At 36.7% G+C, this 23,198-nt stretch overlaps 1 protein-coding gene across 1 annotated transcript; it reads left to right on the top strand.

The window, feature by feature from the left end:
- Positions 1 to 1,498: 1,498 nt before the first annotated feature.
- LOC124029282 (PRELI domain containing protein 3A-like) lies at positions 1,499 to 22,908 on the top strand (the record flags this gene model as incomplete). Its single annotated transcript, XM_046341049.1, has 4 exons — positions 1,499 to 1,588; positions 1,700 to 1,770; positions 20,770 to 20,872; positions 22,758 to 22,908. Coding segments are annotated over 4 exons (336 nt in total), but the record flags the coding sequence as incomplete, so codon positions are not given.
- Positions 22,909 to 23,198: the final 290 nt, after the last annotated feature.

Below are 23,198 nucleotides of genomic sequence, written 5' to 3' on the forward strand. Positions count from 1 at the left end.
ATATATATAGACTGACCTGAATGCTTCTAGAGTGTGTGTATATATTGACTGACCTGAATGCTTCTAGAGTGTGTGTGTATATATATAGACTGACCTGAATGCTTCTAGAGTGTGTGTGTATATATAGACTGACCTGAATGTTTCTAGAGTGTGTGTGTATATATAGACTGACCTGAATGCTTCTAGAGTGTGTATATATATAGACTGACCTGAATGCTTCTAGTGTGTGTGTGTATATATATAGACTGACCTGAATGCTTCTAGAGTGTGTATATATAGACTGACCTGAATGCTTCTAGAGTGTGTGTATATATATAGACTGACCTGAATGTTTCTAGAGTGTGTGTGTATATATAGACTGACCTGAATGCTTCTAGAGTGTGTGTGTGTATATATAGACTGACCTGAATGCTTCTAGAGTGTGTGTGTGTATATATAGACTGACCTGAATGCTTCTAGAGTGTGTGTATATATATAGACTGACCTGAATGCTTCTAGAGTGTGTGTATATATAGACTGACCTGAATGCTTCTAGAGTGTGTGTATATATAGACTGACCTGAATGCTTCTAGAGTGTGTGTGTGTGTATATAGACTGACCTGAATGTTTCTAGAGTGTGTGTGTATATATAGACTGACCTGAATGTTTCTAGAGTGTGTGTGTATATATATAGACTGACCTGAATGTTTCTAGAGTGTGTGTGTATATATAGACTGACCTGAATGCTTCTAGAGTGTGTATATATATAGACTGACCTGAATGCTTCTAGTGTGTGTGTGTATATATATAGACTGACATGAATGCTTCTAGAGTGTGTATATATATATAGACTGACATGAATGCTTCTAGAGTGTGTGTGTATATATAGACTGACCTGAATGCTTCTAGAGTGTGTGTGTGTGTGTATATATAGACTGACCTGAATGCTTCTAGAGTGTGTGTATATATATATATAGACTGACCTGAATGCTTCTAGAGTGTGTGTATATATATATAGACTGACCTGAATGCTTCTAGAGTGTGTGTATATATAGAGTGACCTGAATGCTTCTAGAGTGTGTGTGTATATATATAGACTGACCTGAATGCTTCTAGAGTGTGTGTATATATATATAGACTGACCTGAATGCTTCTAGAGTGTGTGTGTATATATAGACTGACCTGAATGCTTCTAGAGTGTGTGTGTATATATATACTGACCTGAATGCTTCTAGAGTGTGTGTATATATATATATAGACTGACCTGAATGCTTCTAGAGTGTGTGTATATATATAGACTGACCTGAATGCTTCTAGAGTGTGTGTATATATAGAGTGACCTGAATGCTTCTAGAGTGTGTGTGTATATATATAGACTGACCTGAATGCTTCTAGAGTGTGTGTATATATATATAGACTGACCTGAATGCTTCTAGAGTGTGTGTGTATATATAGACTGACCTGAATGCTTCTAGAGTGTGTGTGTATATATATACTGACCTGAATGCTTCTCTTGTAGATCTTGGGGACCAGTCATACCCGGACGTACGTCAAGGAGCATTCCATCGTGGATCCCGAGGAGAAGAAGATGGAGCTTTATTCAACTAATGTGAGCGGAAAGCTGTCCCCTTCTCGTGTATAATCAGGTTTCTGTTGCTGTTGGTATCTTCATGAACATTTCATACAAATGATTGTCTTCTTCTTCTTATTCGACCCGCAGATAACTCTAACCAATCTGGTGTCAGTGGATGAACGACTGGTTTACAGACCTCATCCAGACAACCCAGAGGTGTAAGTAGAAAGAAAGCCCCAACCTAGCAGGATAACACATTACAACCTAGCATGATAACACATTACAACCTAGCATGATAACACATAACAACCTAGCATGATAACACATTACAACCTAGCAGGATAACACATTACAACCTAGCAGGATAACACATTACAACCTAGCATGATAACACATAACAACCTAGCATGATAACACATTATAACCTAGCATGATAACACATTACAACACATTACAACCTAGCATGATAACACATAACAACCTAGCATGATAACACATTATAACCTAGCATGATAACACATTACAACACATTACAACCTAGCAGGATAACACATTACAACCTAGCATGATAACACATGATAACACATAACAACCTAGCAGGATAACACATAACAACCTAGCAGGATAACACATAACAACCTAGCATGATAACACATTATAACCTAGCATGATAACACATTACAACACATTACAACCTAGCAGGATAACACATTACAACCTAGCATGATAACACATTACAACACATTACAACCTAGCATGATAACACATGATAACACATAACAACCTAGCAGGATAACACATAACAACCTAGCAGGATAACACATTATAACCTAGCATGATAACACATTACAACACATTACAACCTAGCATGATAACACATTACAACACATTACAACCTAGCAGGATAACACATGGTAACACATTACAACCTAGCAGGATAACACATAACAACCTAGCAGGATAACACATTATAACCTAGCATGATAACACATAACAACCTAGCAGGATAACACATGATAACACATTACAACCTAGCATGATAACACATTACAACCTAGCATGATAACACATTACAACACATTACAACCTAGCATGATAACACATGATAACACATTACAACCTAGCATGATAACACATTACAACACATTACAACCTAGCATGATAACACATAACAACCTAGCAGGATAACACATGATAACACATTACAACCTAGCATGATAACACATTACAACCTAGCATGATAACACATTACAACACATTACAACCTAGCATGATAACACATGATAACACATTACAACCTAGCATGATAACACATTACAACCTAGCATGATAACACATTACAACACATTACAACCTAGCATGATAACACATAACAACCTAGCAGGATAACACATGATAACACATTACAACCTAGCATGATAACACATTACAACCTAGCATGATAACACATTACAACCTAGCATGATAACACATAACAACCTAGCATGATAACACATAACAACCTAGCATGATAACACATAACAACCTAGCATGATAACACATGATAACACATTACAACCTAGCAGGATAACACATTACAACCTAGCATGATAACACATGATAACACATTACAACCTAGCAGGATAACACATTACAACCTAGCATGATAACACATGATAACACATTACAACCTAGCAGGATAACACATAACAACCTAGCAGGATAACACATTATAACCGAGCAGGATAACACATTACAACACATTACAACCTAGCAGGATAACACATTACAACCTAGCAGGATAACACATTACAACCTAGCAGGATAACACATTACAACCTAGCATGATAACACATTACAACCTAGCATGATAACACATGATAACACATTACAACCTAGCATGATAACACATTACAACACATTACAACCTAGCAGGATAACACATAACAACCTAGCAGGATAACACATAACAACCTAGCAGGATAACACATTATAACCTAGCATGATAACACATAACAACCTAGCAGGATAACACATAACAACCTAGCAGGATAACACATTATAACCTAGCATGATAACACATAACAACCTAGCAGGATAACACATTATAACCTAGCATGATAACACATAACAACCTAGCAGGATAACACATGATAACACATTACAACCTAGCATGATAACACATTACAACCTAGCATGATAACACATTACAACACATTACAACCTAGCATGATAACACATAACAACCTAGCATGATAACACATTACAACACATTACAACACATTACAACACATTATAACCTAGCATGATAACACATAACAACCTAGCAGGATAACACATTATAACCTAGCATGATAACACATAACAACCTAGCAGGATAACACATGATAACACATTACAACCTAGCATGATAACACATTACAACCTAGCATGATAACACATTACAACCTAGCATGATAACACATTACAACCTAGCATGATAACACATTACAACACATTACAACCTAGCAGGATAACACATAACAACCTAGCAGGATAACACATAACAACCTAGCAGGATAACACATAACAACCTAGCAGGACAACACATTATAACCTAGCATGATAACACATAACAACCTAGCAGGATAACACATTATAACCTAGCATGATAACACATAACAACCTAGCAGGATAACACATGATAACACATTACAACCTAGCATGATAACACATTACAACCTCGCATGATAACACATTACAACACATTACAACCTAGCAGGATAACACATAACAACCTAGCAGGATAACACATAACAACCTAGCAGGATAACACATTATAACCTAGCATGATAGCACATAACAACCTAGCAGGATAACACATAACAACCTAGCAGGATAACACATTATAACCTAGCATGATAACACATAACAACACATTACAACCTAGCATGATAACACATTACAACACATTACAACCTAGCAGGATAACACATGGTAACACATTACAACCTAGCAGGATAACACATAACAACCTAGCAGGATAACACATTATAACCTAGCATGATAACACATAACAACCTAGCAGGATAACACATTACAACCTAGCATGATAACACATTACAACACATTACAACCTAGCATGATAACACATGATAACACATTACAACCTAGCATGATAACACATTACAACCTAGCATGATAACACATTACAACACATTACAACCTAGCATGATAACACATGATAACACATTACAACCTAGCATGATAACACATTACAACCTAGCATGATAACACATTACAACACATTACAACCTAGCATGATAACACATAACAACCTAGCAGGATAACACATGATAACACATTACAACCTAGCATGATAACACATTACAACCTAGCATGATAACACATAACAACCTAGCATGATAACACATAACAACCTAGCATGATAACACATAACAACCTAGCATGATAACACATTACAACCTAGCATGATAACACATGATAACACATTACAACCTAGCAGGATAACACATTACAACCTAGCATGATAACACATGATAACACATTACAACCTAGCAGGATAACACATAACAACCTAGCAGGATAACACATTATAACCGAGCAGGATAACACATTACAACACATTACAACCTAGCAGGATAACACATTACAACCTAGCAGGATAACACATTACAACCTAGCATGATAACACATTACAACCTAGCATGATAACACATGATAACACATTACAACCTAGCATGATAACACATTACAACACATTACAACCTAGCAGGATAACACATAACAACCTAGCAGGATAACACATAACAACCTAGCAGGATAACACATTATAACCTAGCATGATAACACATAACAACCTAGCAGGATAACACATAACAACCTAGCAGGATAACACATTATAACCTAGCATGATAACACATAACAACCTAGCAGGATAACACATTATAACCTAGCATGATAACACATAACAACCTAGCAGGATAACACATGATAACACATTACAACCTAGCATGATAACACATTACAACCTAGCATGATAACACATTACAACACATTACAACCTAGCATGATAACACATAACAACCTAGCATGATAACACATTACAACACATTACAACACATTACAACACATTATAACCTAGCATGATAACACATAACAACCTAGCAGGATAACACATTATAACCTAGCATGATAACACATAACAACCTAGCAGGATAACACATGATAACACATTACAACCTAGCATGATAACACATTACAACCTAGCATGATAACACATTACAACCTAGCATGATAACACATTACAACCTAGCATGATAACACATTACAACCTAGCATGATAACACATTACAACACATTACAACCTAGCAGGATAACACATAACAACCTAGCAGGATAACACATAACAACCTAGCAGGATAACACATAACAACCTAGCAGGATAACACATTATAACCTAGCATGATAACACATAACAACCTAGCAGGATAACACATGATAACACATTACAACCTAGCATGATAACACATTACAACCTCGCATGATAACACATTACAACACATTACAACCTAGCAGGATAACACATAACAACCTAGCAGGATAACACATAACAACCTAGCAGGATAACACATTATAACCTAGCATGATAGCACATAACAACCTAGCAGGATAACACATAACAACCTAGCAGGATAACACATTATAACCTAGCATGATAACACATAACAACACATTACAACCTAGCATGATAACACATTACAACACATTACAACCTAGCAGGATAACACATGGTAACACATTACAACCTAGCAGGATAACACATAACAACCTAGCAGGATAACACATTATAACCTAGCATGATAACACATAACAACCTAGCAGGATAACACATGATAACACATTACAACCTAGCAGGATAACACATTACAACCTAGCATGATAACACATTACAACACATTACAACCTAGCATGATAACACATGATAACACATAACAACCTAGCAGGATAACACATAACAACCTAGCAGGATAACACATTATAACCTAGCATGATAACACATTACAACACATTACAACCTAGCATGATAACACATTACAACACATTACAACCTAGCAGGATAACACATGGTAACACATTACAACCTAGCAGGATAACACATAACAACCTAGCAGGATAACACATTATAACCTAGCATGATAACACATAACAACCTAGCAGGATAACACATGATAACACATTACAACCTAGCATGATAACACATTACAACCTAGCATGATAACACATTACAACACATTACAACCTAGCATGATAACACATGATAACACATTACAACCTAGCATGATAACACATTACAACACATTACAACCTAGCATGATAACACATAACAACCTAGCAGGATAACACATGATAACACATAACAACCTAGCAGGATAACACATGATAACACATTACAACCTAGCATGATAACACATTACAACCTAGCATGATAACACATTACAACACATTACAACCTAGCATGATAACACATGATAACACATTACAACCTAGCATGATAACACATTACAACCTAGCATGATAACACATTACAACACATTACAACCTAGCATGATAACACATAACAACCTAGCAGGATAACACATGATAACACATTACAACCTAGCATGATAACACATTACAACCTAGCATGATAACACATTACAACCTAGCATGATAACACATAACAACCTAGCATGATAACACATAACAACCTAGCATGATAACACATAACAACCTAGCATGATAACACATGATAACACATTACAACCTAGCAGGATAACACATAACAACCTAGCAGGATAACACATTATAACCTAGCAGGATAACACATTACAACACATTACAACCTAGCAGGATAACACATTACAACCTAGCAGGATAACACATTACAACCTAGCATGATAACACATTACAACCTAGCATGATAACACATGATAACACATTACAACCTAGCATGATAACACATTACAACACATTACAACCTAGCAGGATAACACATAACAACCTAGCAGGATAACACATAACAACCTAGCAGGATAACACATTATAACCTAGCATGATAACACATAACAACCTAGCAGGATAACACATAACAACCTAGCAGGATAACACATTATAACCTAGCATGATAACACATAACAACCTAGCAGGATAACACATTATAACCTAGCATGATAACACATAACAACCTAGCAGGATAACACATGATAACACATTACAACCTAGCAGGATAACACATTACAACACATTACAACCTAGCATGATAACACATTACAACCTAGCATGATAACACATTACAACACATTACAACCTAGCATGATAACACATAACAACCTAGCATGATAACACATTACAACACATTACAACACATTACAACACATTATAACCTAGCATGATAACACATAACAACCTAGCATGATAACACATAACAACCTAGCAGGATAACACATGATAACACATTACAACCTAGCATGATAACACATTACAACCTAGCATGATAACACATTACAACCTAGCATGATAACACATTACAACCTAGCATGATAACACATTACAACCTAGCATGATAACACATTACAACACATTACAACCTAGCAGGATAACACATAACAACCTAGCAGGATAACACATAACAACCTAGCAGGATAACACATAACAACCTAGCAGGATAACACATTATAACCTAGCATGATAACACATAACAACCTAGCAGGATAACACATTATAACCTAGCATGATAACACATAACAACCTAGCAGGATAACACATGATAACACATTACAACCTAGCATGATAACACATTACAACCTCGCATGATAACACATTACAACACATTACAACCTAGCAGGATAACACATAACAACCTAGCAGGATAACACATAACAACCTAGCAGGATAACACATTATAACCTAGCATGATAGCACATAACAACCTAGCAGGATAACACATAACAACCTAGCAGGATAACACATTATAACCTAGCATGATAACACATAACAACCTAGCAGGATAACACATTATAACCTAGCATGATAACACATAACAACCTAGCAGGATAACACATGATAACACATTACAACCTAGCATGATAACACATTACAACCTAGCATGATAACACATTACAACACATTACAACCTAGCATGATAACACATTACAACCTAGCATGATAACACATTACAACACATTACAACCTAGCATGATAACACATTACAACCTAGCATGATAACACATTACAACACATTACAACCTAGCATGATAACACATTACAACCTAGCATGATAACACATTACAACCTAGCATGATAACACATTACAACCTAGCATGATAACACATTACAACCTAGCATGATAACACATTACAACACATTACAACCTAGCATGATAACACATTACAACCTAGCATGATAACACATTACAACCTAGCATGATAACACATTACAACACATTACAACCTAGCATGATAACACATGATAACACATTACAACCTAGCATGATAACACATTACAACCTAGCATGATAACACATTACAACACATAACAACCTAGCATGATAACACATAACAACCTAGCAGGATAACACATGATAACACATTACAACCTAGCATGATAACACATTACAACACATTACAACCTAGCATGATAACACATGATAACACATTACAACCTAGCAGGATAACACATTACAACCTAGCATGATAACACATGATAACACATTACAACCTAGCAGGATAACACATAACAACCTAGCAGGATAACACATTATAACCTAGCAGGATAACACATTACAACACATTACAACCTAGCAGGATAACACATTACAACCTAGCAGGATAACACATTACAACCTAGCAGGATAACACATTACAACCTAGCATGATAACACATTACAACCTAGCATGATAACACATGATAACACATTACAACCTAGCATGATAACACATTACAACACATTACAACCTAGCAGGATAACACATTACAACCTAGCAGGATAACACATTACAACCTAGCAGGATAACACATAACAACCTAGCATGATAACACATTACAACCTAGCAGGATAACACATTACAACCTAGCATGATAACACATTATAACCTAGCATGATAACACATTACAACCTAGCATGATAACACATTACAACACATTACAACACATTACAACCTAGCAGGATAACACATTACAACCTAGCAGGATAACACATAACAACCTAGCATGATAACACATTACAACCTAGCAGGATAACACATAACAACCTAGCATGATAACACATTACAACCTAGCATGATAACACATAACAACCTAGCAGGATAACACATTACAACACATTACAACCTAGCAGGATAACACATGATAACACATTACAACCTAGCATGATAACACATTACAACCTAGCATGATAACACATTACAACCTAGCATGATAACACATTACAACCTAGCATGATAACACATTACAACCTAGCAGGATAACACATAACAACCTAGCATGATAACACATTACAACCTAGCAGGATAACACATTACAACCTAGCATGATAACACATTATAACCTAGCATGATAACACATTACAACCTAGCATGATAACACATTACAACACATTACAACACATTACAACCTAGCATGATAACACATTACAACCTAGCATGATAACACATTACAACCTAGCAGGATAACACATAACAACCTAGCATGATAACACATTATAACCTAGCATGATAACACATTACAACCTAGCATGATAACACATTATAACACATTATAACCTAGCATGATAACACATTACAACACATTACAACCTAGCATGATAACACATTACAACCTAGCATGATAACACATTACAACACATTACAACCTAGCATGATAACACATTACAACCTAGCATGATAACACATTACAACCTAGCATGATAACACATTACAACCTAGCATGATAACACATTACAACCTAGCATGATAACACATTACAACCTAGCATGATAACACATTACAACCTAGCATGATAACACATTACAACACATTACAACCTAGCATGATAACACATTACAACCTAGCATGATAACACATTACAACCTAGCATGATAACACATTACAACCTAGCATGATAACACATGATAACACATTACAACCTAGCATGATAACACATTACAACCTAGCATGATAACACATTACAACACATTACAACCTAGCATGATAACACATAACAACCTAGCAGGATAACACATGATAACACATTACAACCTAGCATGATAACACATTACAACACATTACAACCTAGCATGATAACACATGATAACACATTACAACCTAGCAGGATAACACATTACAACCTAGCATGATAACACATGATAACACATTACAACCTAGCAGGATAACACATAACAACCTAGCAGGATAACGCATTATAACCTAGCAGGATAACACATTACAACACATTACAACCTAGCAGGATAACACATTACAACCTAGCAGGATAACACATTACAACCTAGCAGGATAACACATTACAACCTAGCATGATAACACATTACAACCTAGCATGATAACACATGATAACACATTACAACCTAGCATGATAACACATTACAACACATTACAACCTAGCATGATAACACATTACAACCTAGCATGATAACACATTACAACCTAGCATGATAACACATTACAACCTAGCATGATAACACATTACAACCTAGCATGATAACACATTACAACCTAGCATGATAACACATTACAACCTAGCATGATAACACATTACAACACATTACAACCTAGCATGATAACACATTACAACCTAGCATGATAACACATTACAACCTAGCATGATAACACATTACAACCTAGCATAACACATGATAACACATTACAACCTAGCATGATAACACATTACAACCTAGCATGATAACACATTACAACACATTACAACCTAGCATGATAACACATAACAACCTAGCAGGATAACACATGATAACACATTACAACCTAGCATGATAACACATTACAACACATTACAACCTAGCATGATAACACATGATAACACATTACAACCTAGCAGGATAACACATTACAACCTAGCATGATAACACATGATAACACATTACAACCTAGCAGGATAACACATAACAACCTAGCAGGATAACGCATTATAACCTAGCAGGATAACACATTACAACACATTACAACCTAGCAGGATAACACATTACAACCTAGCAGGATAACACATTACAACCTAGCAGGATAACACATTACAACCTAGCATGATAACACATTACAACCTAGCATGATAACACATGATAACACATTACAACCTAGCATGATAACACATTACAACACATTACAACCTAGCAGGATAACACATTACAACCTAGCAGGATAACACATAACAACCTAGCATGATAACACATAACAACCTAGCAGGATAACACATTACAACACATTACAACCTAGCAGGATAACACATGATAACACATTACAACCTAGCATGATAACACATTACAACCTAGCATGATAACACATTACAACCTAGCATGATAACACATTACAACCTAGCAGGATAACACATAACAACCTAGCATGATAACACATTACAACCTAGCAGGATAACACATTACAACCTAGCATGATAACACATTATAACCTAGCATGATAACACATTACAACCTAGCATGATAACACATTACAACACATTACAACACATTACAACCTAGCATGATAACACATTACAACCTAGCATGATAACACATTACAACCTAGCAGGATAACACATAACAACCTAGCATGATAACACATTATAACCTAGCATGATAACACATTACAACCTAGCATGATAACACATTATAACACATTATAACCTAGCATGATAACACATTATAACCTAGCATGATAACACATAACAACCTAGCATGATAACACATAACAACCTAGCATGATAACACATTACAACCTAGCAGGATAACACATTACAACCTAGCAGGATAACACATTACAACCTAGCATGATAACACATGATAACACATTACAACCTAGCAGGATAACACATAACAACCTAGCAGGATAACACATTATAACCTAGCAGGATAACACATTACAACACATTACAACCTAGCAGGATAACACATGATAACACATTACAACCTAGCATGATAACACATTACAACACATTACAACCTAGCATGATAACACATGATAACACATTACAACCTAGCAGGATAACACATTACAACCTAGCATGATAACACATGATAACACATTACAACCTAGCAGGATAACACATAACAACCTAGCAGGATAACACATTATAACCTAGCAGGATAACACATTACAACACATTACAACCTAGCAGGATAACACATTACAACCTAGCAGGATAACACATTACAACCTAGCAGGATAACACATTACAACCTAGCATGATAACACATTACAACCTAGCAGGATAACACATAACAACCTAGCATGATAACACATTACAACCTAGCAGGATAACACATAACAACCTAGCATGATAACACATAACAACCTAGCAGGATAACACATGACAACACATTACAACCTAGCAGGATAACACATGATAACACATTACAACCTAGCATGATAACACATTACAACCTAGCATGATAACACATTACAACCTAGCATGATAACACATTACAACCTAGCATGATAACACATTACAACCTAGCAGGATAACACATAACAACCTAGCATGATAACACATTACAACCTAGCAGGATAACACATTACAACCTAGCATGATAACACATTATAACCTAGCATGATAACACATTACAACCTAGCATGATAACACATTACAACACATTACAACACATTACAACCTAGCATGATAACACATTACAACCTAGCATGATAACACATTACAACCTAGCAGGATAACACATAACAACCTAGCATGATAACACATTATAACCTAGCATGATAACACATTATAACACATTATAACCTAGCATGATAACACATTACAACACATTACAACCTAGCATGATAACACATTACAACCTAGCATGATAACACATTACAACACATTACAACCTAGCATGATAACACATTACAACCTAGCATGATAACACATTACAACCTAGCATGATAACACATTACAACCTAGCATGATAACACATTACAACACATTACAACCTAGCATGATAACACATTACAACCTAGCATGATAACACATTACAACCTAGCATGATAACACATTACAACACATTACAACCTAGCATGATAACACATGATAACACATTACAACCTAGCATGATAACACATTACAACCTAGCATGATAACACATTACAACACATTACAACCTAGCATGATAACACATAACAACCTAGCAGGATAACACATGATAACACATTACAACCTAGCATGATAACACATTACAACACATTACAACCTAGCATGATAACACATGATAACACATTACAACCTAGCAGGATAACACATTACAACCTAGCATGATAACACATGATAACACATTACAACCTAGCAGGATAACACATAACAACCTAGCAGGATAACACATTATAACCTAGCAGGATAACACATTACAACCTAGCAGGATAACACATTACAACCTAGCAGGATAACACATTACAACCTAGCAGGATAACACATTACAACCTAGCATGATAACACATTACAACCTAGCATGATAACACATAACAACCTAGCAGGATAACACATTACAACACATTACAACCTAGCAGGATAACACATGATAACACATTACAACCTAGCATGATAACACATTACAACCTAGCATGATAACACATTACAACCTAGCATGATAACACATAACAACCTAGCATGATAACACATTATAACCTAGCATGATAACACATTACAACCTAGCATGATAACACATTATAACACATTATAACCTAGCATGATAACACATTATAACCTAGCATGATAACACATAACAACCTAGCATGATAACACATAACAACCTAGCATGATAACACATTACAACCTAGCAGGATAACACATAACAACCTAGCAGGATAACACATTATAACCTAGCAGGATAACACATTACAACCTAGCAGGATAACACATTACAACCTAGCAGGATAACACATTTACAGGATAACCATTACAACCTAGCATGATAACACATTACAACCTAGCATGATAACACATGATAACACATTACAACCTAGCATGATAACACATTACAACACATTACAACCTAGCAGGATAACACATTACAACCTAGCAGGATAACACATAACAACCTAGCATGATAACACATTACAACCTAGCAGGATAACACATAACAACCTAGCATGATAACACATTACAACCTAGCATGATAACACATAACAACCTAGCAGGATAACACATTACAACACATTACAACCTAGCAGGATAACACATGATAACACATTACAACCTAGCATGATAACACATTACAACCTAGCATGATAACACATTACAACCTAGCATGATAACACATTACAACCTAGCAGGATAACACATAACAACCTAGCATGATAACACATTACAACCTAGCAGGATAACACATTACAACCTAGCATGATAACACATTATAACCTAGCATGATAACACATTACAACACATTACAACCTAGCAGGATAACACATGATAACACATTACAACACATTACAACACATTACAACCTAGCATGATAACACATTACAACCTAGCATGATAACACATAACAACCTAGCATGATAACACATTATAACCTAGCATGATAACACATTATAACCTAGCATGATAACACATTATAACCTAGCATGACAACACATTATAACCTAGCATGATAACACATAACAACCTAGCATGATAACACATAACAACCTAGCATGATAACACATTACAACCTAGCAGGATAACACATTACAACCTAACAGGATAACACATGATAACACATTACAACCTAGCATGATAACACATTACAACCTAGCATGATAACACATTACAACCTAGCATGATAACACATTACAACACATTACAACCTAGCATGATAACACATTACAACCTAGCATGATAACACATTATAACACATAACAACCTAGCATGATAACACATTACAACCTAGCATGATAACACATAACAACCTAGCAGGATAACACATGACAACACATTACAACCTAGCAGGATAACACATGATAACACATTACAACCTAGCATGATAACACATTACAACCTAGCATGATAACACATTACAACCTAGCATGATAACACATTACAACCTAGCATGATAACACATTACAACCTAGCAGGATAACACATAACAACCTAGCATGATAACACATTACAACCTAGCAGGATAACACATTACAACCTAGCATGATAACACATTATAACCTAGCATGATAACACAACCTAGCATGATAACACATTACAACACATTACAACCTAGCATGATAACACATTACAACCTAGCATGATAACACATTACAACCTAGCATGATAACACATTACAACCTAGCATGATAACACATTACAACCTAGCATGATAACACATTACAACCTAGCATGATAACACATTACAACTAGCATGATAACACATTACAACCTAGCAGGATAACACATTACAACACATTACAACCTAGCATGATAACACATTACAACCTAGCATGATAACACATTACAACCTAGCATGATAACACATTACAACCTAGCATGATAACACATTACAACCTAGCATGATAACACATTACAACCTAGCATGATAACACATAACAACCTACATGATAACACATAGCAGGATAACACATTACAACCTAGCATGATAACACATTATAACCTAGCATGATAACACATTACAACACATTACAACCTAGCAGGCATGATAACACATTACAACACATTACAACACATTACAACCTAGCATGATAACACATTACAACCTAGCATGATAACACATAACAACCTAGCATGATAACACATTATAACCTAGCATGATAACACATGATAACACATTACAACCTAGCATGATAACACATGATAACACATAACAACCTAGCATGATAACACATAACAACCTAGCATGATAACACATTACAACCTAGCAGGATAACACATTACAACCTAACAGGATAACACATGATAACACATTACAACCTAGCATGATAACACATTACAACCTAGCATGATAACACATTACAACCTAGCATGATAACACATTACAACACATTACAACCTAGCATGATAACACATTACAACCTAGCATGATAACACATTACAACACATAACAACCTAGCATGATAACACATTACAACCTAGCATGATAACACATAACAACCTAGCAGGATAACACATGACAACACATTACAACCTAGCAGGATAACACATGATAACACATTACAACCTAGCATGATAACACATTACAACCTAGCATGATAACACATTACAACCTAGCATGATAACACATTACAACCTAGCATGATAACACATTACAACCTAGCAGGATAACACATAACAACCTAGCATGATAACACATTACAACCTAGCAGGATAACACATTACAACCTAGCATGATAACACATTATAACCTAGCATGATAACACATTACAACCTAGCATGATAACACATTACAACACATTACAACACATTACAACCTAGCATGATAACACATTACAACCTAGCATGATAACACATTACAACCTAGCAGGATAACACATAACAACCTAGCATGATAACACATTATAACCTAGCATGATAACACATTATAACACATTATAACCTAGCATGATAACACATTATAACACATTACAACCTAGCATGATAACACATTACAACCTAGCATGATAACACATTACAACACATTACAACCTAGCATGATAACACATTACAACCTAGCATGATAACACATTACAACCTAGCATGATAACACATTACAACCTAGCATGATAACACATTACAACACATTACAACCTAGCATGATAACACATTACAACCTAGCATGATAACACATTACAACCTAGCATGATAACACATTACAACACATTACAACCTAGCATGATAACACATGATAACACATTACAACCTAGCATGATAACACATTACAACCTAGCATGATAACACATTACAACACATTACAACCTAGCATGATAACACATAACAACCTAGCAGGATAACACATGATAACACATTACAACCTAGCATGATAACACATTACAACACATTACAACCTAGCATGATAACACATGATAACACATTACAACCTAGCAGGATAACACATTACAACCTAGCATGATAACACATGATAACACATTACAACCTAGCAGGATAACACATAACAACCTAGCAGGATAACACATTATAACCTAGCAGGATAACACATTACAACCTAGCAGGATAACACATTACAACCTAGCAGGATAACACATTACAACCTAGCATGATAACACATTACAACCTAGCATGATAACACATAACAACCTAGCAGGATAACACATTACAACACATTACAACCTAGCAGGATAACACATGATAACACATTACAACCTAGCATGATAACACATTACAACCTAGCATGATAACACATTACAACCTAGCATGATAACACATAACAACCTAGCATGATAACACATTATAACCTAGCATGATAACACATTACAACCTAGCATGATAACACATTATAACACATTATAACCTAGCATGATAACACATTATAACCTAGCATGATAACACATAACAACCTAGCATGATAACACATAACAACCTAGCATGATAACACATTACAACCTAGCAGGATAACACATTACAACCTAGCAGGATAACACATTACAACCTAGCATGATAACACATGATAACACATTACAACCTAGCAGGATAACACATAACAACCTAGCAGGATAACACATTATAACCTAGCAGGATAACACATTACAACACATTACAACCTAGCAGGATAACACATTACAACCTAGCAGGATAACACATTACAACCTAGCAGGATAACACATTACAACCTAGCATGATAACACATTACAACCTAGCATGATAACACATGATAACACATTACAACCTAGCATGATAACACATTACAACACATTACAACCTAGCAGGATAACACATTACAACCTAGCAGGATAACACATAACAACCTAGCATGATAACACATTACAACCTAGCAGGATAACACATAACAACCTAGCATGATAACACATTACAACCTAGCATGATAACACATAACAACCTAGCAGGATAACACATTACAACACAACAACCTAGCAGGATAACACATGATAACACATTACAACCTAGCATGATAACACATTACAACCTAGCATGATAACACATTACAACCTAGCATGATAACACATTACAACCTAGCAGGATAACACATAACAACCTAGCATGATAACACATTACAACCTAGCAGGATAACACATTACAACCTAGCATGATAACACATTATAACCTAGCATGATAACACATTACAACACATTACAACCTAGCAGGACATGATAACACATTACAACACATTACAACACATTAGCATGATAACACATTACAACCTAGCATGATAACACATAACAACCTAGCATGATAACACATTATAACCTAGCATGATAACACATTATAACCTAGCATGATAACACATTATAACCTAGCATGACAACACATTATAACCTAGCATGATAACACATAACAACCTAGCATGATAACACATAACAACCTAGCATGATAACACATTACAACCTAGCAGGATAACACATTACAACCTAGCATGATAACATTACAACCTACATAACACATTACAATAACACATTACAACCTAGCATGATAACACATTACAACCTAGCATGATAACACATTACAACCTAGCATGATAACACATAACAACCTAGCATGATAACACATTACAACCTAGCAGGATAACACATTATAACCTAGCATGATAACACATTACAACCTAGCATGATAACACATTACAACCTAGCAGGATAACACATGATAACACATTACAACCTAGCATGATAACACATTATGACACATTACAACCTAGCATGATAACACATTACAACCTAGCAGGATAACACATAACAACCTAGCATGATAACACATTACAACCTAGCAGGATAACACATTATAACCTAGCATGATAACACATTACAACCTAGCATAATAACACATTACAACCTAGCATGATAACACATTACAACCTAGCAGGATAACACATAACAACCTAGCATGATAACACATTACAACCTAGCAGGATAACACATGATAACACATTACAACACATTACAACCTAGCAGGATAACACATTATAACCTAGCATGATAACACATTATAACCTAGCATGATAACACATTACAACCTAGCATGATAACACATTACAACCTAGCAGGATAACACATAACAACCTAGCATGATAACACATTACAACCTTGCAGGATAACACATGATAACACATTACAACCTAGCAGGATAACACATTACAACCTAGCAGGATAACACATGATAACACATTACAACCTAGCATGATAACACATTACAACCTAGCAGGATACCACATTACAACCTAGCATGATAACACATTACAACCTAGCATGATAACACATTACAACCTAGCAGGATAACACATAACAACCTAGCATGATAACACATTACAACCTAGCATGATAACACATTACAACCTAGCATGATAACACATTACAACCTAGCAGGATAACACATAACAACCTAGCATGATAACACATTACAACCTAGCAGGATAACACATAACAACCTAGCATGATAACACATTACAACCTAGCAGGATAACACATGATAACACATTACAACCTAGCAGGATAACACATTACAACCTAGCATGATAACACATTACAACCTAGCATGATAACACATTACAACCTAGCAGGATAACACATTACAACCTAGCATGATAACACATTATAACCTAGCAGGATAACACATTACAACCTAGCAGGATAACACATTACAACCTAGCAGGATAACACATTACAACCTAGCAGGATAACACATTACAACACATTACAACCTAACTATCTTGTTCCCCCCTCCACCCCTCCTCTGTCCCTCTCAGTGCTGTTCTAACTATCTTGTTCCCCCCTCCACCCCTCCTCTGTCCCTCTCAGTGCTGTTCTAACTATCTTGTTCCCCCCTCCACCCCTCCTCTGTCCCTCTCAGTGCTGTTCTAACTATCTTGTTCCCCCCCTCCACCCCTCCTCTGTCCCTCTCAGTACTGTTCTGACCCAGGAGGCCATCATCACAGTAAAAGGAGTCAGTTTGAGCAGTTACCTGGAGGGAATGATGGCCCTCAGGATGTCAGCTAATGCCAGAAAGGTGCTGTTGTAACCCTAACCCCATACAGTATAACCATACCTCAGAATGTCAGCTAACTCCAGACAGGTGCTGTTGTAACCCTAACCCCATACAGTATAACCATACCTCAGAATGTCAGCTAACTCCAGACAGGTGCTGTTGTAACCCTAACCCCATACAGTATAACCATACCTCAGAATGTCAGCTAACTCCAGACAGGTGCTGTTGTAACCCTAACCCCATACAGTATAACCATACCTCAGAATGTCAGCTAACTCCAGACAGGTGCTGTTGTAACCCTAACCCCATACAGTATAACCATACCTCAGAATGTCAGCTAACTCAGACAGGTGCTGTTGTAACCCTAACCCCATACAGTATAACCATACCTCAGAATGTCAGCTAACTCAGACAGGTGCTGTTGTAACCCTAACCCCATACAGTATAACCATACCTCAGAATGTCAGCTAACTCCAGACAGGTGCTGTTGTAACCCTAACCCCATACAGTATAACCATACCTCAGAATGTCAGCTGACTCCAGACAGGTGCTGTTGTAACCCTAACCCCATACAGTATAACCATACCTCAGAATGTCAGCTAACTCCAGACAGGTGCTGTTGTAACCTAACCCCATACAGTATAACCATACCTCAGAATGTCAGCTAACTCCAGACAGGTGCTGTTGTAACCCCTAACCCCATACAGTATAACCATACCTCAGAATGTCAGCTAACTCCAGACAGGTGCTGTTGTAACCCTAACCCCATACAGTATAACCATACCTCAGAATGTCAGCTGACTCCAGACAGGTGCTGTTGTAACCCTAACCCCATACAGTATAACCATACCTCAGAATGTCAGCTAACTCCAGACAGGTGCTGTTGTAACCCTAACCCCATACAGTATAACCATACCTCAGAATGTCAGCTAACTCCAGACAGGTGCTGTTGTAATAAGTTACTCTACAGAATCTCCTTAAGCCATTCTGATGTAACAATCCCTGAGCCTGTTCTGCATGCAGCGTTTGGCCTTTATGCTTTCCTGACTGTGAAGAGAGACGGTCCGCGGTCCAAACTATCATTAAACGTCTCTGTGTGTTACTGTCTCTATAGGGTTGGGATGCTCCATCTAAGATCTTCTCTGTGTGTTACTGTCTCTGTAGGGTTGGGATGCTCTATCTAAGAGCTTCTCTGTGTGTTACTGTCTCTATAGGGTTGGGATGCTCTATCTATGATCTTCTCTGTGTGTTACTGTCTCTATAGGGTTGGGATGCTCTATCTAAGATCTTCTCTGTGTGTTACTGTCTCTGTAGGGTTGGGATGCTCCATCTAAGATATTCTCTGTGTGTTACTGTCTCTATAGGGTTGGGATGCTCCATCTAAGATCTTCTCTGTGTGTTACTGTCTCTGTAGGGTTGGGATGCTCTATCTAATATCTTCTCTGTGTGTTACTGTCTCTATAGGGTTGGGATGCTCCATCTAAGATCTAATCTGTGTGTTACTGTCTCTGTAGGGTTGGGATGCTCCATCTAAGATATTCTCTGTGTGTTACTGTCTCTATAGGGTTGGGATGCTCCATCTAAGATATTCTCTGTGTGTTACTGTCTCTATAGGGTTGGGATTCTCTGATATTCTCTATGTTACTGTCTCTATAGGGTTGGGATGCTCTGTCTAATATCTTCTCTGTGTGTTACTGTCTCTATAGGGTTGGGATGCTCCATCTAAGATCTAATCTGTGTGTTACTGTCTCTGTAGGGTTGGGATGCTCCATCTAAGATATTCTCTGTGTGTTACTGTCTCTATAGGGTTGGGATGCTCCATCTAAGATCTTCTCTGTGTGTTACTGTCTCTGTAGGGTTGGGATGCTCCATCTAAGATATTCTCTGTGTGTTACTGTCTCTATAGGGTTGGGATGCTATTGAGTGGATCATTCAGAACTCTGAAAGGGAGAACGTTCCTCTGTGCGAGCTGTACTGACTCTGGTAACTACTCTTCCCTGGCTGAGCTTAGCAGCACCTGACTGGTAACTACTCTTCCCTGGCTGAGCTTAGCAGCACCTGACTGGTAACTACTCTTCTCTGGCTGAGTTTAGCAGCACCTGACGGGTAACTACTCTTCTCAGGCTGAGTTTAGCAGCACCTGACGGGTAACTACTCTTCTCAGGCTGAGCTTAGCAGCACCTGACTGGTAGCTACTCTTCTGCTTAGCAGCACCTGACTGGTAACTACTCTTCTCAGGCTGAGCTTAGCAGCACCTGACTGGTAACTACTCTTCTCAGGCTGAGCTTAGCAGCACCTGACTGGTAACTACTCTTCTCAGGCTGAGCTTGCAGCACCTGACTGGTAA

The sequence above is a fragment of the Oncorhynchus gorbuscha genome, unplaced genomic scaffold (genome assembly GCF_021184085.1).
Source record: "Oncorhynchus gorbuscha isolate QuinsamMale2020 ecotype Even-year unplaced genomic scaffold, OgorEven_v1.0 Un_scaffold_5983, whole genome shotgun sequence".
Lineage (NCBI taxonomy): Eukaryota > Metazoa > Chordata > Actinopteri > Salmoniformes > Salmonidae > Oncorhynchus > Oncorhynchus gorbuscha.